Source organism: Crocodylus porosus, unplaced genomic scaffold, assembly GCF_001723895.1.
Source record: "Crocodylus porosus isolate Cpor-Errol unplaced genomic scaffold, CroPor_comp1, whole genome shotgun sequence".
Classification (NCBI taxonomy): domain Eukaryota; kingdom Metazoa; phylum Chordata; order Crocodylia; family Crocodylidae; genus Crocodylus; species Crocodylus porosus.
The window spans coordinates 23,221,992-23,248,901 of NW_017728916.1; the positions used below are offsets into that span (position 1 = coordinate 23,221,992).

Here is a 26,910-nt window from a genome sequence, read left to right on the forward strand (position 1 = left end):
CCCCCCCACACCCATGGCACTTTAAACCCTATGTGCTGCTGCGCTAAGCTCAGTACATGCCCAGAAGAGGCAGTGTGTTAATTGGACCCGGCTTACCCAGTGTTTGTATAGTTTGGGCACTTTGTAGGACTTTTGGAGGGGGGGCCTGGGGGGGCATAGGGTATGTTGGGTGTATATATGTGAGGGAATTGTGGGGGTAGGATGTGGGTGTGTGAAGTTTTGTGGGGAGTGAGGTAGGGTGGAAGGGTGTAGGAACCCCCCACACACTCCCCCACATGGCGCACAGCCCTTGCTGCCAGCAGTAGCAGCGTGTGGGACAATTTGTGCCCAGTATAGGTGCTGGCACCTGGTGGCACTCGGCTCTGGCCAGCACTGCATGTGGGGATTCCCTGTATTAATGTGCAGCTCTTGGCACCCCACACAGGAGCTTGCTGCCTTCCTCATCCCCTGCATTGCAGGTCCCAGGACTCCACAGGGAAGCAGGGGGCTCCACTTCTACTGGAGTCCTGGGACCTGTGTAGCAGAGGGTGGGGAAGGCAGCAGGCTGCCATATAGGGCTTCCCCTAGTGGTGCATGAGTGCCAGGAGCTGCATGAGTGTGCTGGGAACTCCTGCAATAGAGGCAGCCCGGCGGTCCTGTGCTTCTCCCCACCCTCCCTCACACCCACATCCTGCCCACCCAAGCTCTGCACTTCCACTGCCCCCTGGGAGCAGGCTCCATGCTGCCATCAGCCCCATGCTCCCTGCCCCCACCCAACTGCAGCTCCCTCCCCACTCCCACACTTCCGTACCCACTGCCCAATGGGCAGAAGGGCTGAGCATGGTACAGTTCATTGGTGGATACCCACAGGCTGGCTGAAAATGCCTGGCAGGCCGGATCTGGTCCATGGGCCTTTTTTTGCCCATGCCTGTACTAGTTCTTTCTCCATTGTTTTCTCTTTCTCAGGTTCCATGGCTGCCCCGCTTCCCGTCTGCTCCACAGAAAGAGTAAGCCCCTCTAGTCTAGAAACCAAAAGACATCAGTCTAGCAGCTTTAAAAAGGAAAATATTATTTGTGTTCCTGACATAGGATAATGGAAAAGCAGTTCTGGAAGTGACCTCACAAGGTACCACCCCCAGCTCAAGGCAGGATTATCCCAGCCAGGTGCCCATCGAACCTGCTCTTGAAAATGTCCAGAAATGGAGATTCCACAACTTTTCTAGGTAGCCTATTTTAATATTTGACCATCCTCACAGAAAATTTCTCCTAATCTCCAACCTAAGTTTCCTGTGCTGTAGCTTGAGGCCATTGTTTCTAGTCCTGTTCCTTAGGGTCATAGGGAAACAGTCCATCTTCATCTTTCTCTAATTGCCCTGGAGGTATTAGAAGACGTTTATCAAATCCCTCCCTCAGTGTTCTCTTCTCCAAACTAAATAACCCTTACTCTTTTACCCTTTCTTCATCAGGCTCCTAATCATTATTGTCACTGTACTTGACTTTCCAGTCTGTCCACATTTTTCGTGAAGTGTGGGGCCTAGAACTGAATGCAGTACTCCTGGGGAGGCCTCCCTGGTGTTGAATAATGCAAAAGAAGCAGTTCTTTTGATTTGCAAGTGAAACACCTAGATACAACCTGGTAGGTCACATGGCCAACAGCATAACGGGGCTGGGCTAGCAGGATATAAACTCAGGGCTTGAGCTGAGCTGTTTAGCCCTGAGAGCTATAGAGGGAAGAGCTCCTGAGCAGCAGGGCTGCAGCCTGGCTTCTGATTAACATTTAAGCTGAAGTAAGCAAGACCAGCAGTTTAGGGATTGAGACTGTGGGGACATAACGAAATAGTCCTATAGGCCAAGGACAGTAGAGATCTCAACTGGCCCAGGAGCAGTGACCAGGCAAAGAAGCAGGGCTCAGCCTAGGAGGGGCGAGAACAAGCAGGGTCAGGGAGCCTGTAGCCTGGGAGGTCTCAGTTGGCCTCCGAGCAGGATCAAGACCCAGGCAGAGTGGTTCAAAGACTGAGGAGGACCACAGCTGGAGACTGACAGGGCCTGGGACTCTCAGCCCAGAGAAGCGCAGAGACAGGGCCAAGAGATGGAAACACATTCGAGGACCTTGGGTTACACCCAGGACTAGCCAAAATGGGTGAAGTGCCTGGCTGTGGGTGGAAAGAGACAGAGCCCTGAGCCCAGGAGGGGTAGAAGATGCAGGCCAGAGCTAGTGAGTGATTGCTAACAACTGAGAGGCTTGGGCATAGCTATAAGGGGAGATGAGGAGGCATCTTTAGCCCTTAAAGCAATGAGGAGGGACACCCCTGTACTCATGAACTTGAGATCTGGATTTGGGAGCTCTGAGGCAGCATCTCTTCAAAAATTATAATTACAGCAAGGCGTGGCAGGTGAGATGAAGGGGAGATGGTCCCAAGAAAGCAGAGTTGACAAGGGCTAAGGGGGCTCCCAGGAGCTTTGCAGCAACTCCTGGGGAGGACCCCATTACAATGCCCAAATGAGTGGAACTGTATATAGTCAATGAGTGTTTTGGGTATTGTTCCATTAATTAATGAGCAATATTAACCACTTATAATCTTTGGAATATATTATGAATTCCATAATTGGTCTACATAGTGCAGAGTGTTGCTCTGGAAAACAACTTATACTGTGGCATACCAATTTTATACAAATTTGTTATTGCAGAGGCTCAGATATTTTTCTAAAGACTTTTTAGTCATTTCTTTGAAACAAAAAACTAGAGAGCTTCCATAAATAGGAAGAACAACATGTAGATGCTGTCCAAAATATTAGCAGTATCTTTAGTTCTGCTAATTTTTAGATTTAATAAAAAGAATGATGAAATAAACTTTTATTGATTTTTTTTAATAAGGTTTTTCTTTTTAATGTAAACCATCCCCTTCTCAGATGTAGAAAACATGTTTTCAGAGGTCTAATTGTTGTAATTGATGTAAGTAATAAGCAGCTACCCATATGCAGGTGTGTTGTTGCTCTCTCCATGTGGAAAGTAAGTATAGTTGCTTTTGTTGATTTCTAGCAGCAGGAGAGATGGGGAATGTGTCAGCATAAGGAAACTAAAATGATAATTAAGATAGTTGGACTAACAAGTATAACTACACTAATGGTTTTGTTTGCAGAACAGTCTGACAACACGTTTTAAATGCACTCCCACACAAAATGAAGAAGTGGTATGTAACCTTAAAATTATTTCCAGTGGCCCTGCTTCAATCCATAGTCTATTATCATATGTGCAGTTTTATCAAAATGCAACATTTGGGAAACTGCAAATGAACAGTGGAAACAATGTTAAACTCCAGGGCTTACCAAATAAACATTAAAGCATTCCCTTTAGGGGAACTGGAATTCTTTTGAATTATGCATATATTGTAGTTTGCAGTAAGATAAAAGAGTTCTCCAGAGGGAGGAGGAGATTAGAAAACATTAAGAAGTAATATGCCTAAGCTGGGAGGAGAGAGTAAACAGCCAGAGCAAAAACATGGTTACACTCATTAAAACTTGTGAAAGTGAGGTAAGACCAATCAAAAGATCAGGTAGAATTAAGAAAGGCCACAGCATTTAAACCTTCCTTTTGCTTCTAAATGTACTGGCAGAGGTAAATCCTAGGGAATTTGGTGCTGCTCTGGATTGAAAAATCAGATTTTCAAGAAAAGAAAAGGACAATTAAATAGTAGAAAGTCTAAGACACAGGCCCAAATCCAGCTTCTCCTTTAAGGCTAAGTACCGACAACCAAAAAGCCGGAGGCAGACTCGATCCAGTCTATACAGGTTGCTCTAAACTGTGTAGATTAGACTAGGGGTTCTCAAACTGTGGGTCATGACCCAACTTAAAAGGGGGTCACAAACCCATGCGCAGCCAGCAGTTCCGTCCATGTTTCCACTTTCACCACCGCTCGGGCATGTGGGGGGTCCCCCCACTCATCGATCGGCTGCCATGGGGTCATGGTATCACAAAGTTTGAGAACCCCTGGTTCTAGGCCTCCTAGGTGGGGACTTTTCCCCTGTGCAGCCCAGCTCTGCTGGGCAGCAAATGCTCCAGTCCTGCCTTCTTGCCAGCACCACTGCATCTCAGCAGCTGAGAGGTGGGGAGCTGGCAAGCAGGCAAGGCTGGAGCATTCGCTGCCTGGCAGAAAGCCCTTGTTTCAGGAGCTTCCCTCCCCTGCTATGCAGACCATTTGCCCCTCCTCCCCTTCCCTTTTGCTACTGCCAGCTGGGCTGGGGAGCAGAGGCTTTGAAGCTCTATGACAACCTGGGGGCGGAGGCAAGCCTGCCCAGCAGCTGCGGTGAGGGGGGTTAAGTGGGGCCCACAGTGCACCCTAGAATGCCAAAGGACTGGGATCAACTTGTGTTGGGAGGGGATCTGGAACAGGCGTTCAATAGACTAGTGTAACCTAAAGTGATTGAATTTAGTACTACATCCATCCAGGTCTATCTTAAACTGGATTCTGCCATTTTGAAACTGGTGTACGTGCACTGAACTTCGGTTTTGTTACAGGTTTCAACTGGGTTCTGATCACTTTTTACCAGCTCATTCATTTTTACCAGCTAATTTCTGTCCTTAGCCTGAATGGCTAAGGTGCCACTTGAAGTTAGAAGCACAGGTGCCAGCATCACCAGTTTTTAGATCTTACTCCCACCTGTCCAACTAGATTTGTCCTGAGTGTGCTATGGCTTCTTTGGATGTGCATTCAGCGATTTACGTTACTGCCAGTGGAATCACAATTCCACTGATAGGAACCCTAAACGTACAAGTGTTTACAATGCTTAGTGTGGTCTGAAAAAACATGCTTGTGGTTTTTAAATTTAAAGCTTGTCTGACAAGGTCTAAGTCTAGTCCAGTTGGAGATTCTGCCAGTTTAATGAATGCTTATACACTTACTTGTCCAATAAAAGCACTCATGCTGTCTTCTGGCATCCCAGCCTGCCTTGCTCTGTCTTCACTTCTGTCGCCCCACCACCAGTGAAAATCTGTAGGTCAATCAGACTGCACTTCTCCAGCTGAGTCGCAGACCAACCTTTTCCCCCCTTCATCCCCCTAGGCTGGGAAAGCCCAACCCCTTTCCCCAGCCGTGGAGCTGTGCAGCGTTAACCCTGCTGAACCCTAAGCAGGGGAGGAAAGTAATCTGCTAGTACACCGTTTCTTCCCTGTCCCCCTCCACGCTGCCCTGGACCTGCTTGGACGTGGCCCCCACCTCTTGGACCTGGACCCTGAAGACCCTGTGCTGTTCCCCAAGCCCTGCCTCCTCATGTACCTGAAGTGCAGTGACCCCTGCCATTCTGGAACCCCCCCACACCCCTTCTACCCAGACCAGCCTCTCAGGTAGCGGCCTGGTAGGGGCCTTGTCAGTGCACTGTGGGCCCTGCCCCTTGTTCAAAATACATTGACCCTCCCCCCCCATTTCTAAAGCTCCCAGACCCTGCCCCTCTCCACAGAACTGGACACTTCAGGCCTGCTCCCCATGCCCCATGGAAGTGGACTGGGTTCACTTGGCCCACTGGACATGCTGCCACCCACACAGCACCCAACCCCGACCAGACTCATCTGACCTATGCTGAAACTGGGTCTCAGCTGGCGCCAGAGGTCAAAGGACCTATTGCGCTGCTGGAAGGGGAATTGATGAGCTTGAAAAGACAACACAGTGTCTCTGGGTCTACTGGCTGAATGCCTGACAGCTGGGAGGGAGGTTGGAGGGAGTGTTAACCTGTGCCCTTGGGTGCTATCATCTGCCTGTAGACAAACTGGGGAGCTTGCAAAGCATAATGAGATGTGTGCTCTGGGGCCATCGGCAACAGTCTGTGTGCAGAGCATGTAGCCAGCCTTAAGAATGCTTGTACAAAAGGTTTCAAACTGCCTAAACTAGACTGCTTAACTTATGCCAGTTGGTGTGAAAGCTTGTACATACCTTGACACTCTTACTATTCTATATCATGCTTGGGAAAGCATATAATCCCTTAAAAATTAATCAGTGAAAAACCACAGCCGGTGTTTGTGTGGTTTGAGCCACTCAACCTTGGCTTGTTACGTAGCAATTAAAGCACTTGCCCAGGGAGAGTTCTGCATTAGTCACTTGATAAAATGGATAGACAGCATTGGGGCCAAGTATAGAGGCCAGAACCCAGAGTGGTCTCCCAGAGTGGCCAGTACCATTTCCCTGAACTGCAGAGCTAGTTTCTCTTTACACTGTTTCCCTAGTTCCATATATCTTCTTTTGGCAGCCCAGTAGTTCACCTTAAGAGAAAAAAATGGGTAATACTCTTGATCCTGCCTAGACCCTGACTTGGTGGTTAAGATACTTTGCTGGGAAGTGCAAGACGTAAATTCAAGCCCCCTTTGGCTGTGGGGGGCTAAAAACAGGATCCTGGTCAGATGCCTTCACAACTAAGTTATTGAGCTACAAGATGAGTGGTTTCCTCCTCTAGGATTTTTGGTTTTGTAATGGCAAAGTGAAAAGGCCTGCATCACCCAAACTCATTTTCTTTTTGCTTTATTCTAATAATCACTTCTTGTCTTCCAGCTACAAGACCGCACACAGTTTAGTGACCGAGATTTAGCCACCTTAAAGAAATACTGGGACAATGGCATGACCAGCCTGGGCTCAGTCTGCAGAGAGAAAATTGAAGCTGTCGCTGCAGAATTAAATGTTGACTGTGAAATAGTGCGGGTAAGAAATTTACGGTCCTCCCCTATCTTGTCGCAGAGGCAAAAATAGGGTAGATGAAAGCCTTTTAAAATTGCATGAGAGACTGAAATAGGTTTCACATTACATAATGAATGGCCATGTTAGGAAGTACTCTCTTGCTCTTTCTCCAGTCTATATATAGATAAAAGCCCTCAGGTGAAATTCTTATTGATCAGCAGCAAGAGCAGCATTACAAGACATTTGACATTCTATTTAGACTGGAATTTTTGTAAGATTTTAAGTGAGCAGGGGTATCCCAGCTCTGAAAAGGACTAAAAGTTATGATGTGACTAAAATAAACTGTCCCCCCTCTAAACAGGGAACAAGTGCTTTTTTTGGTTTTTTTATAAATAGGTTTAGTGAGAAAATTGTCATAAACGTATGAAAGAATTACCCAAATAAATACTTTGCAGTACTTTCCCAGGAGTCGAGATGAGATGTGACGAGATGGTAAAAGGGATTTTGAAGGATATTGGGGAACTTCTAATTTTATAGTCCAGAGGTATCAGTGAGGGAGATATGGGAACATGTGATATATTCAAGGCTCCCTTTTAGGAAGAAAAATGACTGCAGGATTGATTCAGGTGATTGTTTTTAGAGAGCCATTTGGTATAAATGAAGAATGGAGTACAGGCCGTCCTTGGACTTACGACACAATTGGTTCCTGAAAACTGTCTCTTAGTTCGAAACGTTGTAACTTGGAACCAATTGTCTCATAAGAAACAATGTTATAAATGGGGGATTGGTTCCTGAACCAGGGCCTGATACCCTATTTTCACCAAAAATACCCCAGAATTTTGTACTCAATCAATTTTAAATGAGTAATATAGCTACATTAATATATTTACATTGTAAATAGCAATCATATTGATTTGGAAGGACTTCTTTAAGGTGACTTTGCTGGACTTTTTGAAAGGTTCTTGGTTGGACTTTTTGAAGGATTCTTGGCTGGAGTCTTCTTAGGAGTCTTGGCTGCAGGTTTTTCTGGAGTCTTGTCTGCTTTCTTAAAGTGTCCAATGAAGTTTGGACACGTTCTCCAAGGGCATGGGTGACACAGTGAACTTGTTCGCTGGTGTGGCGTCACATTGGATCAAGCATTGGAAAGTCGAAACTCACATTGTAAAGTTGAAAAAGGGTGTCAATTTATAAACATTGTAAGTGCGAAATTTAACTCAAAACGTTGTAAGTCGAGGACTGCCTATAAATACTGTACACCAGCTATTCTGGAGATACATTCCAGCAATGAAATCCTTGAATCATTCTGAATTATCACCTGAACTTCAGGATTTGTTCTGTATTGGATTTGGAATGTGGACACTGTAACAAAGTGTAAGCTGCAGCATTGCCTGGATCAAGTTGGTCACACCTGGTTGGGATTTATGCAGAGTCCTGGCCAAGAGGCATAAAAAACAGTTTCTGTGCCCTAGGCAATAGCCATTTTTGTATGCCCTCATTCTTGCCCTGGTCACCTACTCCAAGTTATGCTCCTAGTCATATCCAGGGGTTGAAGTGATGATTTCATAACTGAATGCTGTGTCTTCACCTAAAATATTATGTTGTTCTGATTATACCAAAAAGCTGGAGGGAATTGAGAGTAATAAGAGGTTATATAGGCAACATTAAATGAACTAAATGTACCTAATTTGACTGAGGGGGGGAAACAGAACAATCAACAAGTATTAATAATTGTGCTCAGACAAAAATAGGTGAGGAATTGTTCAAGGTAGTCCAGTTGGGCACAATAAAGAATTATGGGCTGAATAAAGGAAAAATAAACATAAACCAGGGGAAAAAAAAGATTCCTAAAATATGTTGTTAACCAAGCAGTAGATGAGTTAGAGAAAGTGGCAGAGGCTCTTTGCCTGTGCTGTTTCTTAAGTAATTAGAGAAAAATATCAGAGAGACTATATAGTGTATGTAGAGTGCAATCTTGCATTTACAGGGGGGTGGATTTAGTTATTTATGTTCTACTTTCTGGGATTCTGACAAGGGCATAGGTTATAGGATTTCTCCCCCTCTTATTTTATATCCCAGTTAATTGTATGTCTCTTTTCAGTTAATCAGTGTGTCATGTTTTTTTGTTGTTGGAGTTTTCTACTTCATGTTTCGTTTAGGAGTTTTTATATGCATCGTAACAAAAATATTTATTTTTCTACTCAAGACAAAGTCCTTTTTTTCGTTTTGTGAATGCACTTTTCATTTTGTCAGCATTAAATTGGAATATATACAAACATTCTTGCATTTTAGACCTAAGTAGCTTACCATTATATGTGAACTTCATTTCCTCTTATATTTTAGGTTTATTTTGTTTTAGTTTTTAATTGCTTTGTGCCCTAGAAGGCATTCTTGTAGTATATTAACTACTACCTTGAAGCTCAAATCTTAAAGCATAAAACATTAGCATTTGACTCATTTTGCAAAGTTGCCTACATGTGTGTTTAATGCTTGTAGGGTTTAGGGTTGAGGCTAGGGGTGGTAGGCTAGTACCTTGGCAGAAACATCATATTGCTCCCCTTTCTCAAATATTTGGTAACTATCTGTGGTATACTTAATAATTGATCAGATACTGATTGTGGTGCTTCCTTTTTGAGGTTGTAGATCAATATTTTTAAAGGCATTTTGAGTCTAGTCCAAAAAAATTTTTTAAAAAGACAGCTATGAAGTGATTTCTCAAACTCTACCCACTGACCCCCTTTTTGAGAGTTACTCCATATGTCTGAACACTTCCCAGTTGGGTGCAGTGGCTGCCCACATATCTTTATTTTAAGCATCAGGACTTACTAGTGTATTTGTAAGAATAGCAATGGTAGAAATAAACTTGTATATTTTAATTTCATTTATGGTATGGTAATATTTGTAAAAGAAGTTTGGTAGCAGTATTTGGACCTTAAAAAGTAACTGTGTGGAGAAAGGCCCCTTCCTACTCCACTCTTGTTTGGCTGTACAAACACCTTAATTTTACTCAGAGGAACCCTATCTGTCAGAATGAAGTGCTCTTAGTTATAGAGTAGTTGAGGAAACACAGTTCTGCTTTGCAGATGTATACAGTTTGCAGAAAAATACTTTTTTTCACACATCTGATTGAACCGATAGCTTTGGGAAGGCCATCACATATTTTTCTTCAGTAACACTGCATTTGTGTAAGGGATGGTTTTGCAGGTATTGTGATATCTAATTTTCAGTATGATAGAGTGATTAAGTACTGGTATTTTTTCAGTACGCAGCTAAGGTATCTCTGTGTATAAATATTTTACATCTACCAATGTATCCTTATCCAAAATTAAGATTTTATTGTATGGGCACTGCAGTCTGTATACATATTATCCATAAGAAGAGAGAAGGCAAAGGAACTTTCCTTGTTATATGTGGGCATTTGCAAAACATGATTTCAGTATTATTATGTTTTTCATCTTTAATCTTAAAACCCTTTACCAAAATAACAAATTTATCCTAGAGTAACAGATCTTATTATTTTAAGTGTTTTTCACAGTAAGCCCTTGGACATGAAGGGCCCAAGGAATGAAAGCTGGAAGCAGAGGTACATTAGGTTTGCTTGTTGTGCAGACAACATTTATCACTGATGCCTATGTTTAAGTTTGATATCAGAATTATGTATTTTGTGTTGGCTGATAACTTTGCTGTTAAAATCAACAGCATGCTAAAAACTGTTTATGTAACTTTACATGTTATTTGGAGTAGCATTTCTTAGTATCACCTATTAGCTAATGAAGTTTTTTCCGGGGGTTGATTGTTTTGTTTTCATCTTTTGGAGAATAGTGCCCAAAATAAATGAATCTCTAATTATTGCCTATATTATTTCAGAATTTATTCACTAAACTTGTTCATAATGCTTAGGTAGAACCTGAAACAACAAATAATTCCTTGTCATTTGATTACTTATCTCTAAGGGCATAGACAACCATACACTTGGAGCAGTTTCAAAAGGGGAGGAGGAGCTGCTGCTTCAGACCACGCAGCAGCTGTTATGCTCTAATTGTTGCATGTGAACGAGCCTCTAGTAGTACTAATGAAACAAAATCACTCCAACTTCAACCGTGCTTCATCCACAGCTAAAGTTAGGGTAATTTTTAGCTCCCTCTTATTACTATAGATTCATAAATATGTTACAGCTGCTTCACAATCTGAAGCCCCTCTGGAAGCCTGTGCAAATGTACTTTTGTCCATCTCGCAAGTATATCCCATTGTAGCACTCACATCCACTCAAGATTGGAAAGCTTTGATCAGCAGTTCCAGGTAGTGCTCCTTGATAGTACAGGAAAACCTGATTAGTTTGATATCAGATAGTTCAATGTATTGGATACTTTGAAGCTATTGTCACTCCCCAGCCACAAGGATTTTTTTTAATGCTTTACAATATGGCTAATTCATAATATAGCTACTTTTGAAAATTCAAAGCCATTTTCTGGTCCCTGACCAGGGAAAGCCTCATTAAATACTTTGTCATTATACCACTGCCAGAAGCAGCACATACTCAGTCATGAGAACCAACTACAAAGTTGATGGACTACAGCCTGTATTGAGCATGCCCATAAGGCACCTGGCACAAGGCAGAAGCCTATACTGGGCAAATATATAAGTGGGAACCTGCCACAAGGCTGGGTCAATGCAGCCTGTCCAAATAAGATGTTGTGCCCATTGTGTTTGGTCCCCCTCAGTGCCAACTTATTTTCAAGTCATAGTGAGCCACTTTGTAGAATAAATTTTGACTTCCTCTTCACTGCCACAGCTGAGCAGAGCTTTTCTTCCCTGTTCCCAATGATTGCTGTTTTTTTCAATAGCCTTAACCATCTGGCAAACATTACCGGATGTCTGTGTAGATGAGAGGATCTGTAATCCCCTTCCTCGATGCATCACACGTGACTGATGTGACCCTGCCCTCTGCAGGTTGAGCTAAATCAAACACCACTGTGCCTCTTCTTCATATACATTTTTGGAGAGTCTTGCTGCATATACAATTTTGGAGAACACCTGATTCCAATCATGAGTAAGGGGCAGGGATCCAGATTTTCTGTTCACTGTGGAAAAACATGGATTTTTTCCTTTGAAGGAGAAAAATGTGTGTTGGGAGTGCGTTGGGAGTGAAGGCCACCAGGAGGGCTGTGGGGTCTGTGGCTTGGGAGTGAGGGACGATGGCATGGGCAGGGGCAGGGCACTGGCATATGAGGCCACAAAGCAGCTGGGTGGGAACAGTTGCAGCTGGACCTGCATCCTGGTGAGCAAAGGTGGCAGGAGGAGCTCTGATTTTCTATGATAAGTAAACCAAAATCAAATGCCAAAATGTATAGGTATTTATAATTTATTTTATTTTAATGGTTGAAGCACTGGTAGACTTCCAAACTGTGTTATAATTATGAGTATAGCAATAAAACTTTGTGTTTAACTGATACCTATATATATATAATGGCATTTCCTTTTAATTGTGGAAACTGCAGATTTTGAGTTTTTTAGTTTGAGAATTTTGGAATTTTTTTTTTTATCAGAGAATTTTGGGTTTTTAAACCGAGAAAACCAGAATCCTTGCTAATTAGCACATGGGAGCTTGTGGGGAGGTGAGGGTGGTATCTGGAATACACACAAATACTGAACAGTGCTGGGCTGTGAGGTCGTCATGGCCTGAAAGGCTGTTGAATCTTCTGTGGCCTAGCCCCATGAATCATTGTAAAACATGAGCTTTTTTGGTTTTGGACTAATACGTCTAGCTTGCACTCATCATTTTGTTCTAATCAGTTAGTAAGATTTGCTTGTGGGTAAACTAAGTCTGTACGTGCCCATAGCATTTTGTATTTACATTTATTTCAAACCTGTTTATTTTGAAACTGTGTGGGGTTTTTTGGTCCTCTATGGTTCAAATTAATGAGGCTTTCACATAGTGCAGTGTAGCTGTTACTCAGTGTAGGTAAGCCCTGTTGTGAGTTGCTGAGTATTCAGCCACTTTGGAGTGACTCAATAACATGGTACCAAGTGCTGCTTCATTAGGACTGAGTACGGAGGAAGCTAGTTCTGCTGCTTGTCTCAGGTACTGATCCAGTCCCCAGTAACAGCAAAACTGATTATTTCTTAGCCACCATTAATCTCCACTGCTTTATGGAATCTTACATTTGACACCAAGACAGAGTCAGTACTTAATTAATCTCTGGTACTGTCCACAAACCATCCTGGACTTCATTCTACCTATATTCATTTTTCTCCTTAATACAGTTTTCCTGAAGTTAATCCAAAAAGGAGATCTAGGCTATCGTATCATTACAAATCTGGGGGATTACGAGTGCCATGTGCAATGAGTCCCTCAGGTTGTTTATTTTATATAAGATACATCTTTGAATCCCATTCATAACCGATGCTTGGAAGCATTTATCTGTTTTGCTTAAGGAATATGCAGCTCATCAGAAACAACAATAGTTCCCCATTGTAACACTGTTATCCTACCACAGTGGGTGCAGTTTTCCCTTCATAGCTTCATTTTTAATTTTTGCAGAAATAAATTAACATAATAGCAGAGGTACTGCACGTTGTAGTGAAGAGGCATGTGAAATGCCCCCAAAATATGAGCCGCTTGGAGGAAGATTCCTCAAGGACTGCACCATCAAACCCTTTCTATACTTAAGATATATCAATGACATCTTCATCATTTGGACTGAAGCCCTGCAGTCTCTGATTGATTTCCATCCAAAATTCAATAATCATCACCCCTCCATCAGACTACCTCTTCAATACTCCAGCACCAACATTTCCTTTTTAGACACTATGATCACTATCCAGAATGGTAAGTTACAAACCACCATATACAAGAAACCCATGAACTAACATACAGATCTGCAGAGAACCAGCAATCACTCTAAACACACCAGGAAAGCTCCAATATACAGCCAGGCTCTCTGATACCATTGAATTTGCACTAAGAATGCCTGTGATCATCACCTCACACATCTCAAAAGAGTTTTTACTCAATAAGGACACTCCTCCCGAGAGAGAGATCACCTGGATACTACATGAAGAATTGCTGCACTACAGAAAGAAAATCCCTGTGAATCGCACACCACTAGTTATGACAAATCATCCCTTCCTGGAACCTATATGGAAAATCCTCAAACAGTTGCAACCTATACCAGAAGAAGACCCAGTTCTTAAAGAGAACCATTGATCCTAGCCTTAAAACAAGCACCAAACCTTGCCAACTTCATCACCAGAAGCAAACTTCCTGTGGCGCAAAATACACCAAATGGGTCCAGACCATGCCATGACAAAAAATATAAGACCTGCCAACTTATCTCCACCACATATACTTGGACTTCAGAAAGGCCTTTGAGCTGGTATCCGACGAAGTCCTCACAGTCAACTTGGGAAAATGCAGCCTTGACTACTTTACGGTCTGGTTGCTAGGTAACTGGCTCCATGGTAGGACCTAATAGGTACTGATTGATGGAACTGAGTCATCATGGTGGAGGGTGACCAATAGTGTCCCTCAGGAGTCAGTACTTGGATCAGTGCTCTTCAGCATGTTCATTAACAATTTGGATTCAGGCATTATAAACAATCTGGCAAAGTTCACTGATGACACCAAGCTATGGGGGAGTGTTAGCACACTTGAAGACAGGCTGGCAATACAGGCCGACCTGAACAGGCTCATGAAGTGGGAAGAAGTCAACTTGCTGTCATTTAATACAGAGAAATGTAAAGTGCTCCATCTGGGAAGAAATAACCCACAGCACAGTTATAGGCTTGGCAGTGCTATCTGTGCTTGCCAGCACTACAACTGAACGAGACCTGAGTGTCGTGATTGACATCAAAATGAACATGAGCCACCAATGCAATGCTGTAGCTGGCAGAGCTAACCAAACACTGGCAAGCATCCACTGAGGTATCTCAAGCAAGGCAAAGGATGTCACTCCCGCTTTACTCGGCCTTGGTGAGACCATAACTGAAGTACTGAATCCAGTTCTGGGTGCCGCACTTCAAGAAGGATGTGGAGAAACTTTAGAGAGTCCAGAGGAGGGCCACACACATGATTAGAGGCCTGGAGATTGAAGACATATGAGGAGAGACTGAGGGACTTGGGATCGTTCAGTCTGGAGAAGAGGAGACTCAGGGGGAACTTGGTTGCAGCCTATGAGTATATCGGGGCTTACATCAGGGTTTGGGGGAGCATCTATTTACCAAGACCCCCGCAAGGGAAAGACAAGAAATAATGGGCATAAGCTGATTGAAGATGGCTTCAGGCTAGACATAAGGAAAAACTTCTTTACAAGCTGAGTGCTGAGCATTTGGAACAGGCTTACCCCAGAGGTGGTACAGTCATCCACCCTGGTGATCTTCAGAAAACATCTTGATGACCATCTTGCTGGGATCATTTGATCCCAGCAGTTTTTCCTGCCCACATGCAAGGGAGCTGGACCCAATGATCTGTAAGGTCCCTCCCAGCCCCTAACAACTATGAAACCCCCAAAATAACTGCACCCCACAACAGAATCATCAACATTCCTGAATCTTATACCTGCACCTCCAGACACGTAATATATCTCATCCAGTGGACTAAATGTCCTGATGGAGAATATGTAGGAGAAACCAAACAACAGCTGTGTACCAGATTGAACCAAAAACCTATCAAAGACAAAAATACCCAATTACCTATGGAGGCATATTTCTCACAAGACAAACCACACCCTCTCCAGTCTCTCAGTTCTATTCTCAGAGGGAATTTACAAAACACCTTTTGCAGGCAAGCCTACAGACTTCACTTCAACCAATTAGATACAAAAAATCATGGAGTAAATATAGATGTTGGATTTATGCCACATTATAACCAGCTTAACATATGATACCCCCGATAACCTATCATTATTTACCAGCTACATCTTATCATCAGGTCTCCATTCCCCCTCCTCCCCCACCCCACCACCTGTTTCTCACCTGCTGACTGCCTCAGTTTTCACTGACTGGCATTCTTGTATACTGGCCTCTGGCTTCTATTCTTTTCTATCCCATCCAGGATGAGCACAGAACAACTGCAAATGTTTCCTCAGCCTGAAAAGGGGTGTTTGTACCTGAAAGCTTATAAAGAACAATTTTTCCAACTTTAGTTGGTCTAATAGAAGATACTGGATTTACCCAAAGAACCTTGTCTGCCCCAAATATTGAACATTATTAATGGTTTTCTGCTAATTATCATTTCAATTCCAGCTAAGAAGGCAATCTTAGAGTCTGCAAGGGTAGTGTGGTAGATTCCTGTCATTGGGGAAGGGGACAAAAACCCTAGGAATTATTTCATTTGGGTGAGGAGAATATTTGTAATTATATGCTATTGGCACTGGATTTACAGCCCAGTCCTGATACCTTGTTCTGGGTAGGCCCAATCCTCAGACCAACCACAGCTTCTTCCATTTAATTTGTTATTGTTTTTATTGATACACAGTGATAGCAAATAAGAGTAATGTAGGCAAAGCAAACAAAATAACCTCTCCCCCTCCACTCTGCCCAGTCCTACCTATCTACCAGTGCTGTGGCTTCACAGAGGGATGGTATGCAGGGCCAGTGCACAAGTGCCACCCTGTGGTTCTTTGCTTGAATCTCAGATGTCAGCAGTCTTGGAGGTCAAGGGCCGAGGCCCACCCCCCTGATGAGGTGGGTGAGATGGGCCCTCCTCCCACAGTGTCCTTGGGATCCACCCTATGCTGCTCTGAAAATCCTTCCATTTGTATTCTTGTCTCCCTGATGACTCTTCGTTTTCAGGTACTATTGATTGGTCTCCCTGTGGTTGTCATATTGTCCATGTTCTGACCTATCAGCATATCCCTTTGTTTCTCAGACATATATCACATGCAAAATCTTAGTTTGGTCATTCCACCGGTACCTTAATTTGCACATCCCCAACCTCCTAATTTGGTCAGTCCACCAAAACCAGAAATCCCAGGGACTTTACTTCTGGTCCCTGTGACCAAATCCTAATTCCTTATCTTTATTATGGGTTTTCAAGGCATGTTTTCAATTTCCCAGTCTGCTTTTCTAGTAGTTTCAGACATAGTGTTGGTTTCAAAGGCTGCGAGTGTGAAATGTTGTCACAAACAAATTTTAAAAACTATTTAACACTTGTGGTGGAACATTGTTCTAATGCAATAACTACTTTACTGACAAGCCAGTTCCAAAACGCAGATCTCTAGATACCATTTTCTAGCCATCATATACTATTGCAAATTCACTTGTCACAATGGCCAACCAAAATAATGAACAGAACTAATTTAAAACTATACCATTCAATAAAGATGCACAATGATTGGATGTTACCATTCAAAATGAAAAATTCACTAATGAAAAAATATTTAATTAGCTGAGTTTACAAAACTTACCTCAGGGAAGCAGGGAGCAATTTATGACAATTTGTAAATGAGTGCATATTTTTAGTGAGGTCAACATGGGGTACAGTATAATCACATTATAATCTGTGATAACAACTGTCATTTCGGTTTGCTCTTTATGACTTCATTTTGTGCTTTCTGAATGTAATGAAATTGACAGATGAATTTTTACCCTATGAAGTAAAAACTCAGAAAGACAGACCCAGACAGTAGTCCTCCCTCCCATCCCCCACACACGTTAAAAGTTATGGGCCACGTTTTGCTCCTTAGGAAGTTCCATGGTTGCAAAGAAGTTTGATTAAAGCACAGTTTTACCAAAGAAAGAAGACCACTTCCCCTTACTTTGTATCATCAGCATTTTTATAAGCTACAGTAAAAACATCAGAGGGATTCAAAGAAAGAACCCTTCTATTGTATTCTTTCATCTCAGTCTTTATCTATTATATACCTTTGTATAGGGCCTTCAGAGATTTCTGTATCTGTTATGATTTTTGTATCTAGCGTATCTCCTTTAATTCAACCCCAGATGGAGGATATTTGTTGTAATAGTGTGGAAATCCATAATTTCTGCTATTCTTTTTTGGCAGTCATTTCCAAAGAATACACAGTCTAATAAAATATTACCCTGTATGTAGTCTGGTTATCCCTCTATCCTCCATGTTTGTTCTCTTTCAGGGACACCTTGCACAAAATCTTTCTAATAAACGGAGAAGGGCAACTCTTGTCCAGTTGGGTTCAAGGTAGCCCATAGTTTTCAACACGGAAGGAAAATTTTTACATTCCAGATACTTTATTACCCTCAGAGAGGGAAGGGTGTGGAGTACCAGAGGCACACACCCACCTTGGATCCTGCCCCTCTCCCCTCCCTGCTGCACGCACTGCTGATGGCACAGGGCCCAACCACGTGGCCCACAGGCCACCATTTGGACAGCCCTTACCTACCTAAACAAGTATTTGGATCATGACAACAGTTAACTCCAAAATCAAACAAGGGAAGCATGATCTTTCCCAGTATGCCCCTCCCACCCCACCCACGGGTTTTTCCTGCCCACCCCAACTACTGGTTGCACCTGCTTCCCCTACCACCCGTGGGTTGTGCCTGCCACCCCGTCCGCTGGTGGAACCCTGATCCCCTCCAGTTTGCTGGACCCCCAAACCTCTGGCTACCCTCCCCCCAGTCTGACTTGCCTCCTTCTAATGGCCCCAAATGTCTGTACTTAGCCATTGACTCAGGATTGACTCCCCAGCCTTGGTTCCTTGCATCTAATGGCATAGGTTTTTTTTGATGTATGTCTGGCTTCAAACTTGTATTGAACAAGATCTTTCAATCAGTCCTAGTTAGTAGTAAAGGATGTACATGAAAAATTTATGTTAAAATGGGGAAGATACAAGGTGTGACACAAACCGTTTAAATTGTCTTATTTGCATTAAAAACATTGGTTCTTTCTCTATTCGGAGTGACTCAGCAGTCACTAATTTTTTTTCATTCTCCAGTAGAAAACTTGACTGTATGCTTGCACCTAGCCCTAGAAAGATTTCTGAGAAGCTTTTGTAAGAGTCTCCCATTAGCCCTGAAACCACCATCATCACTGGTATTTTAATGCTGACAACTTTGAACTCTCTAGTGAAGCACTAGGTCTCATGTTCATGTCTCCACCTTTCTATCAAAGTTATTTGCTTAGATCCGTATCAGCTATGCAGCTGCAAGAATGGAAAGGCTCCATTTCAATTTCCCCACCCAGTGTGGTAAAGTTAGTTTATTTGCAGCGGGGAGCTTGCTTTTTGGGTTTTTTTTTTTTTTTTTTAACTTCAGCTACATCTGAAATTTGTACAAAAGATGGTGAAGCAGGGGACTGTTTGTGCCTGCCACTTTAAGACCTGGGGCCAAGCACTCAGCAGGTGCTTAATTGTGGCGGCCATTTTAGAACTGTGGCTGCCCAGATAAACAGGGCATTTTGCTGCTGGCTGGAGGTGCAGCAACATCACCTGGCTGCAAGGTTTCATGGAACACCCTGGAGGTAAGGGAGGTAAGGTAAGTAAGGCTGTAGGGGATGGTCAGGAGGCTCCTGGTCCTGGGCATGACCTAAACCTGCCTGCTGGGAGTGGGTGGCCAGGTGGGGCTCTCAGTGGCGTGGGGGCCCCCCAGGAAATGCCAGGCCAGTTACTACCCCAGTGAAAGGCGCCTTAACCCCAGCTCCCACATCTGGGTGGGTTACCCCCTTGTAGGGTCCAGAAGGTGGAACCCAGCAAGAGAATGGGGCCATAGACTCAGAAACCTGTCTTGACATCCCCCAACTGGTCAATACTGGGGCCAGGACTGGATGGGTCAAAAGGCCAGGGGCCCAATGCGAGGGACGCCCAGAGCTGAGGGTCTGGGGTTCCGACTGGCCTGGAGGTAGGGCCAGGGCCAGTGTAGCTGAAGGCTCCGGGGGACCACACCCATAAGGGGGAAGCAACTCAGAGAGCTATGCAGCCTAGAATGAAGGCAGAGTAGGCCTCCTGAATGGAGGGATCCAGGTGGGGTTCAAATAGTAGGATTCTGGGGCCAGAGTGGGACTGGTGATGTTGACAACAGTGGATGCCATCTGTGAGGCATGGGCTGCGGTGTAGGGGAGGAATGGAGCTGCACCCCCTGGCTTCGGGGCAAGTAATGAGCAGCCTCTTGCTTATTAAGATAATTAATTAATTAATTAACATCAAGGCGTGGCGGTCGAGAAGGCAAACATTTGGATCAGAACAGGTGAGCTGGCCAAAAGTAAATTGGCCCTGAGAAGGGCCCCGTGTTATAGATGGCTTCAGAGTTCCATATTACAGTGGTCTCCAAACTTTTTTTTGATTGCGCACCCCTATCACTAAAAATTTTTTGAGCTCACACCCCCATTATATATATATTTATTTATAAATTATATACGTGTACTACTGTACTAATATATTGTGTACATTATAAAACATACACAAAAAATAGAAATTAAATCATCATTGTTTTTACCTCATAATGTGGCTGACGAAGAGCTTGTACTAGGAGTAGGAGAAGTGTCAGCTTTGCCATTTTCTTGTTGTTTGCCTGTGCTCGCATTATTAGTATTATCTTCAATCCGCAGTTTCTTTGCAGGAGTCTTTTTAAGTCACTTGTCCATTTTGTGAGGGTTAGTTTAGTTAAAACTAGATAATATAATCTGTAAATCCATTTAACCGGGCACACGTAAACTGCAGTACATCGCAATACGCTGAAAGCGAACGAATGCTTCTTCCCTCAGGTTACTTCACGTACCGTACATGACACGTGACCATCTGACATACAGACTGAGTGAGGGCGCCAGTGTCAATCTGTATATTAAATATTAGTAAACCTTAATTTCTTTCTTATTTTTTAGATAAAAAATAAAAATACAAGTTCTAATATTTTCTTTGCGCACCCCCTGGGATCATCTCACACACCCCCTGGGGTGCTCACACCCCACTTTGGAGACCACTGCCATATTGCACAAGTTACTCGGCTACAGTATGAGCCACTTAATTTTGTTTTCAGGTAAGGTTGGCAGCTAATTAAACTGCTAATGGCTGTAGCCATGTGCCAGATCCAGTCACCTTCAATACTAGAGACACAGCTTAAACTGATTTAAGTGTGCCTGCTATATTTCAGTCTGGAACAGCTCCCTCTCAGCTTTTTGCACCTCTTTATATTGTTATTTGGGAGCCTGGGCTCAGCTTCTGTTCATCTGTCTGCACCTTATTAAGACTGGTTACAATGTTATTCATAATGCCTTGCCTTTAACAGCAAGTTTGAAATTGATGCAGACCCAACACTTTCAGAACTCGAAGAACCACAGAAATGCAGCAGTTGAGATGGGCACTTAATCCTTCTAGGCTATCTCACATGTTGAGCAGTTTTCTGTTGCCAAATAGATCTGCTTATTATACTGAACCTATATTTTCAACCCACATGCACATCACAAAGAGGGAAAAATACAGTATGAGTGCCAGAAAAGCCTGGTCCTTTTCTCTGTGGAGAAAAATGTCCTTCAAATGATAGTTTACGCTGTTTGTTTCATTTGTGGAGGCAAAGAAGAGTGGTGCAATTTCTACATAGTGGAAAGTAGATCTTAGGACGTGTACTGGCCTGAGAGTTAACTGAACTGCCAGCACCAAGGAGCAGTAGTGCAGTCATCCATGGCTCATGCAGCTTCAATAGGTTCTTTAAGGCTAGGGACAGACTTTGCACATAAATCAGTTTAAGTGTTCAGAAACTGGTTTAAACCTGTAACAGAACAAATGTTCAGTGCACATAAACCAGTTTGAAAATGGCTGAAATAAGTTTGAGATAAACCTCATTGAATGTAGTATTAGACTTAACTGATTTGGCTCAAACTGTTTTATACGTTGCCTGGCCCAGACCCCTTCCTGGTTTAAGTTAAATCAGAGTCCTCCAGAATCACAGATGCTTTGCTAGGAGGAGCTCTGCTCTCTACTCCAGCCCAGTAGGGCTGATCCCTCCCCTCTGCTCCCTGGCTGCAGCTCTGGCAGAGACTGCAGGTGCACCGGCATCTACCTGGCTTCCTCCTACTCCCCCCAACACTAGTACCTGCTCAAGCAGGGATCCCTCTTCCCCTCTGCCTTACACAGACACTTTTCAGCATTAGCTAGTATACCACATTCTGGCTACATCCATGCTATGCAAGACAGAACAAAGGACAGTGGCTTAGGGCTCTTTGGAGTTAATAGGTAGCTGGCAATGTCCCTCCATTCCTTCCTTATAAAATGTTGTATAGGAAGAGCTTGAACTAATAAGAGATCCTTTTGTTTTCCTGATGAGGTGATTAATGCTGTGTAAACCCCAGCTGGCTCCCTCACTGACCAGTGGGGGCAGGAATCCCTCTCTAATCAAAGCATCCTGATGGGGCCTGGCCTCACTCCCCTCCATTCAGCACTGTGGAAGGCAAGGGAGGGCTGCTGTAGTACCCCGCTGGCTTCTAGCCTGAGCCACTGCAGGCATGTGCCTGCATTTTTTCAGTCCAGAGGGGATGTCTGTGCAGTTGCGAATTTAATTCAGCCTAGGCAGGTTAGACTAACCCGTAAAGATTGAATCAATTCAGGCTCAGGCTTTTTGAATGTCTGTCCCTAGTCTAAGAGTGTCTTATTATTAACATATGCAAGGCAACAAAATAGGGATCTGAATTACTGTAGGTGACTGCTTCAACCATAGGGAAGTCCTCCAAATTCTGCTAGAATAGGACTCCAGCCAGCTGTCTCTTTAGTACTCTTTGCTTTAAGCCCCCTCTAATGGGATCTAATTAGGCACAATGGGATCTAATGCATAATCACACCTCCTGCCATGCTCTGTGTTCATGACAGGAGGCATCATTGTGGGGTTACGCATTAGATCCCACTGTGCTTTATTGCGGGTGCAGATGGAGCTTAATCCATGATCTCCCACCCCTGGGGGCTCCACCCACCCCTAAGGCTGGGAGATCACAGCCGGCCCCATGGCTGCCAGGACCTAGATGGGTCCCAGCCCTGGAGGGTGTGCTGCTGGGATCCAGTGTCTGCAGTTGCAGGTCTCTGGGTCCCTGCTACATGTGCAAATTAAAGCTTGATAGCTACCAGCTATAAAGTCAGTATATGTTTTTGAGGTCTAACAATAGCTGGTTGGAGATTTTTATCGTGTGATAGTTACTTTGCACATGTTGTTGGTGTCAAGGTAATTGTACAATCAACCAGTAAATGTGTTTTTAGCAAATGTTAATCCTTTCAGATTATGGTGCATGCATGCGAGATCACCCAGACCTTTGGCACATATGTCTAGGCAGGAGTTTGGAGGAGTGGAGGCTGCCCAGGCCTTCCATCCCCCCACTTTATGCCACTGAAACAGAATCCAAAGGCCAGAAGTCCAGGCACTTGGTGCTTCCATGCCTGTAGTTGTATAAGTAGCCAAGAATCAAACCTGGGTCTCTTGTGTGGCAGACAAGGATTCTACCACTGAACCACAAGGAACTCCCAACCAGTTAATAGCACGATACATGTAACATGTCGAGGGGGCCATAGAAATCACCTACAGTGAAACATCTACAGAAAGAAGAACTATTGGCTGTACAGTTATTGCAATTCTTCAAGTTGTATCCTTCCTATGTCTATTCTGCTACCTAACCTACTTACCCTCTGCTTCATTCTAATATTATAAAAGCCTAAGTTTGTCTGTCTGTCTGTAACACTTTATTCACACTGATTGGCTGACAGAAACAGCCAGTCAAAGTGCTCCAAACATGGGGGAGTACCAGCATGATTCCAAAGCTGCTCCAAGGATTGGACAGAGGGTGGGGGAGCTGAGGCCAGCACTGCTGGCCTCAGCTCCCCCATCCTGGTCCCTGCAAGAGGCAGAACAACAGCAGAATGCAGTGTTAGGCAGTGGCACTCCATCCCAGCCCCCTCCCCCCACACCTCTTCCCCTCCCACCCCATCATTCTCAGCCAGTTTGTATATCAGCTAGTTTGTATATCAGCGATTCGCAAACTGTGGGTTGCCACCCCAAATGGGGTTGCAACATGAGTGGATGGGGTCATGGGGGTGGGGGGCTGTGAGTTGGGAGTGAGGGGTCATGCTGAGGAAATAAGGCTATAAATGGGGTCATGCTGAGGAAAAGTTTGGGAAGCACTGCTCTATATAATCTATGGGAGTGATGTTAGAGAACGAACTGGGGTGACTGTTGGTTCTGCAGCAGAAGGATAGCTTACATTCACATATGAACTGCCAAATATTCTCCAGTCTCAATACATGTAATCCATGTATGAAACACTATGGAATACATAAAAGGACAGCATAAATTCTCATAGCTATATGGCTATTTATCCTTCCTTGTAAATTGTGAAGTATGACAAAAATGGTTTAGTGTTTACACTTGTTTACATAGAACATTTTAATTTTTATTAATTCTGTTCAGTTCCCATGCCACTTGTAATATATTTTTAAGGAGATAACTTTTCCTCAGTTATTTTACTATTGAGAAACGTTGCTTTTCTAAAAATATATATGGCCTGCGTATGTAGAGCCATATAAAATATAGTTTCTGTGGTATAAGGAATCATACCATTATGAAATATATTGCTTTTCCTTTTTTGCATAAGAATGACATTCACATCTGCTCTGTAAGTTCCATCAGGTTCAGTCTATCAACGGTCAATGAATTCTCTGGCACAAATGTTACATGAAAATTGTTCTCAGAGACCTCTTGCCTTTATCCCCTGGTCATGTAAAGGTTCCGTGGGATCTGAGCTCCAATCCCAACAATTGTGACTTCTGCTATCCCACACATTGGATCTGATGTCAAGATAGTATCAGTTGAGCCCTTTCTACTTGTCAGTGCAGGATCATGATCCTGGGCTCCCCCTGCATCAACCAGGTGCCACCAGCCTAGCATGATCCGGTGCAGTGCAATCAGCTGATTGTTGGCACTGGCCCTGGGGCAGCCCTGAATCTGCTACAGGTTAATAGTTTCATAGTAGCTAGGGTCAGGAGGGACCTGAATAGATCATCTAGCCTGACCCCCTGCCACAGGCAGGAACGAATGCTGGGTTCAGAAGACCCCAGACAGGTGATCATCCAACCTCCTCTTGAATTTGCCCAAGGTAGGGCGAGGACCACTTCCCTGGAAAGTTGGTTCCAGATTTTGGCCACCCTAACTGTAAAATATTGCCTTCTGATCTCTAATCTAAACCTGTTCTCCATCAGCTTATTACCATTGTTCTTCGTCACCCCAGGTGGTGCTGGGGAGAAAAGGGCTCTACCTATTTGCTGTTGATCTCCCCTGATGAGTTTGCAGGCAGCCACCAGGTCCCCCCTCAGCCTCCTCTTGCTGAGGCTGAACAGGTTCAGATCCTTCAGTCTATCCTCATGGGGCCTCTCCTGCTGTCCTGTCACCAAGCGGGTGGCCTTCCTCTGAACCCTCTCCAGGTTGGCCACATCGCTTTTGAAGTGTGGTGCCCAGTACTGGATGCAGAACTCCAAGTGCAGCCTAACCAAAGTCACATAGAGGGGGAGTATCACCTCTCTGGACCGGCTTGAGATGCATCTTTGGATGCATGACAAGGTATAGCTGGCTTTGCTGGCTGCGGTCTGGCATTGGCAACTCATGTTCATCTTGAAGTCAATGATGACACCAAGTTCCCGTTCTGCCTCTGGGCTTTCAAGAGGGGAACTCTCCAACCTGTATGTATGCTGTGGATTCCTTCTCCCAAGGTGCAGCACCCTGCATGTGTCTACGTTGAACCCCATCCTATTCTCATCTGCCCACTTTTGTAGTCTGTCTAAATCTATTTGTAGCCTCTCTGTCCCTTCAAGTGTGTCCACCTCACCCCACATCTTAGTGTCATCAGCAAACTTGGACAGCGTGCTTTCCACCCCTTCATCCAAGTTGCTGATAAAGATTTAAGGTGCTATACAAACCAGCCACAAAAAAGTTCTACCTTGTATGTGAAACGTTCTTTTGGCTGTTTGCCATTATATGGTCCTGGGCATGACCGCAAATTGTGTCCAACTGGAGGGCCTGGTGGCAGTTTGGTGGGGCTACTTGTGGCGGGGTAGCTTCTATAAAATACCACAATGTTGCAATCTCCAGAGTGAGTATAAGATGCTTCAAAACCCTGTCCCTTACTGTCTTATTCTCCTTGACTGGAGAAAGGCTAAGGGACATCACCCTGACAGAAATGTGCCTTCACTGAGGCTCTAGGCAGTCAGCAGCAGTTCTTATCTGTTGCTTCCTGGCAGAACCTACAGTCATTGAGGCATTGAATGTCTGTACTCAGTCTGGCCTTTAAATTCTGCTTCAGTTGCGTAAAGCAGTTGTGTTCTTGGGCAATCTCCACTGCTCCATACTCTTGCTTGGGCATACATGTCGAAGATCTTGGGATAGTCATAGGACTCCATAAAAGCAGATTCATCAGGCTCCTGACTAGACCTCTTACATGTACACCATGATCCAGAGATTGACTGTTGCCTACTTTGATGTCTTAAATTGGGAGCACGTGTAAAACCCTTGCCATTTATGCTGTGATTAACACAATAATTATGGCATAAAAGTAACATATAGAGGTATCCTGAGTCACTGAAGATTGTAACTTACTGTACATATTTGAAGCCTCTACATTGTCTTTCAAGTGTTTTTCAAGGCACCAAAAACTAAACAAGTTGTTTCATGGTATTCTCAGACACATGAATGCTGTACCAATCATTCATTAAAGTGTCCAATACTTTTTCATTTTTTTCTGGTTACTGTTGATTACCTAGCTTCTTGTGGCTAATAAGGTTGTTTCTTTTTATTCTCTCTCCTGACTGACGTATACCAAAAGTTAGTGTCTGGTGAACAGAATAAATGGCGACTTCTGAATGTTCTGGGAGGAAAAGGGTAATGCAGCTTAACTTGTATTCAGATGCATCTCAGTGCATTGCTCCATATTATCCACTATCAAGTGATGCGTGCTACAGGAAAGCCTATAAATAAATAACACATTTACTTTCCAAATTTAAATCGGTACATTTCAAAAGCATATGCATGTATTTCACCAGGCATGTTTAATATACAGCATTTAATATGTGGTTCTGTTTTCTGCTTTTCAGAAACTCTGCAAAATAAGTAATTCAGAAGAAAAATAAACAGTCTGTCTTGTCCATATGTTCCAAATAATTCTTGCAGTGTTTTTTCAATACTTCACGTTAGAAGACGATGAATAGTCACTCACTTTTAAACACAAGATAAATACATTGTGACAATGTAGAAGCCATTCAAATGTTAGTTCTAAGAACTACTTAAGTAATTTTAAAAAAAAAGTGCAATTTGGTGCACTATTTTCTTTAAAAAAAAAAAAAAAAAA

At 43.6% G+C, this 26,910-nt stretch overlaps 1 protein-coding gene across 3 annotated transcripts in view; it reads left to right on the top strand.

The window, feature by feature from the left end:
* HDX (highly divergent homeobox) overlaps nucleotides 1-26,910 on the top strand; it is a 93,567-nt gene that overhangs the window by 34,251 nt on the left and 32,406 nt on the right. For 2 of the 3 annotated variants that reach the window (XM_019536485.1, XM_019536484.1), the window contains exon 4: nucleotides 6,516-6,662. The exons of the other annotated variant lie outside the window; for it this stretch is intronic. In XM_019536485.1, coding sequence (XP_019392030.1) covers nucleotides 6,516-6,662 — 147 coding nt within the window. The remainder of the gene's footprint in view (nucleotides 1-6,515; nucleotides 6,663-26,910) is intronic. 3 annotated transcript variants of the gene reach the window in all.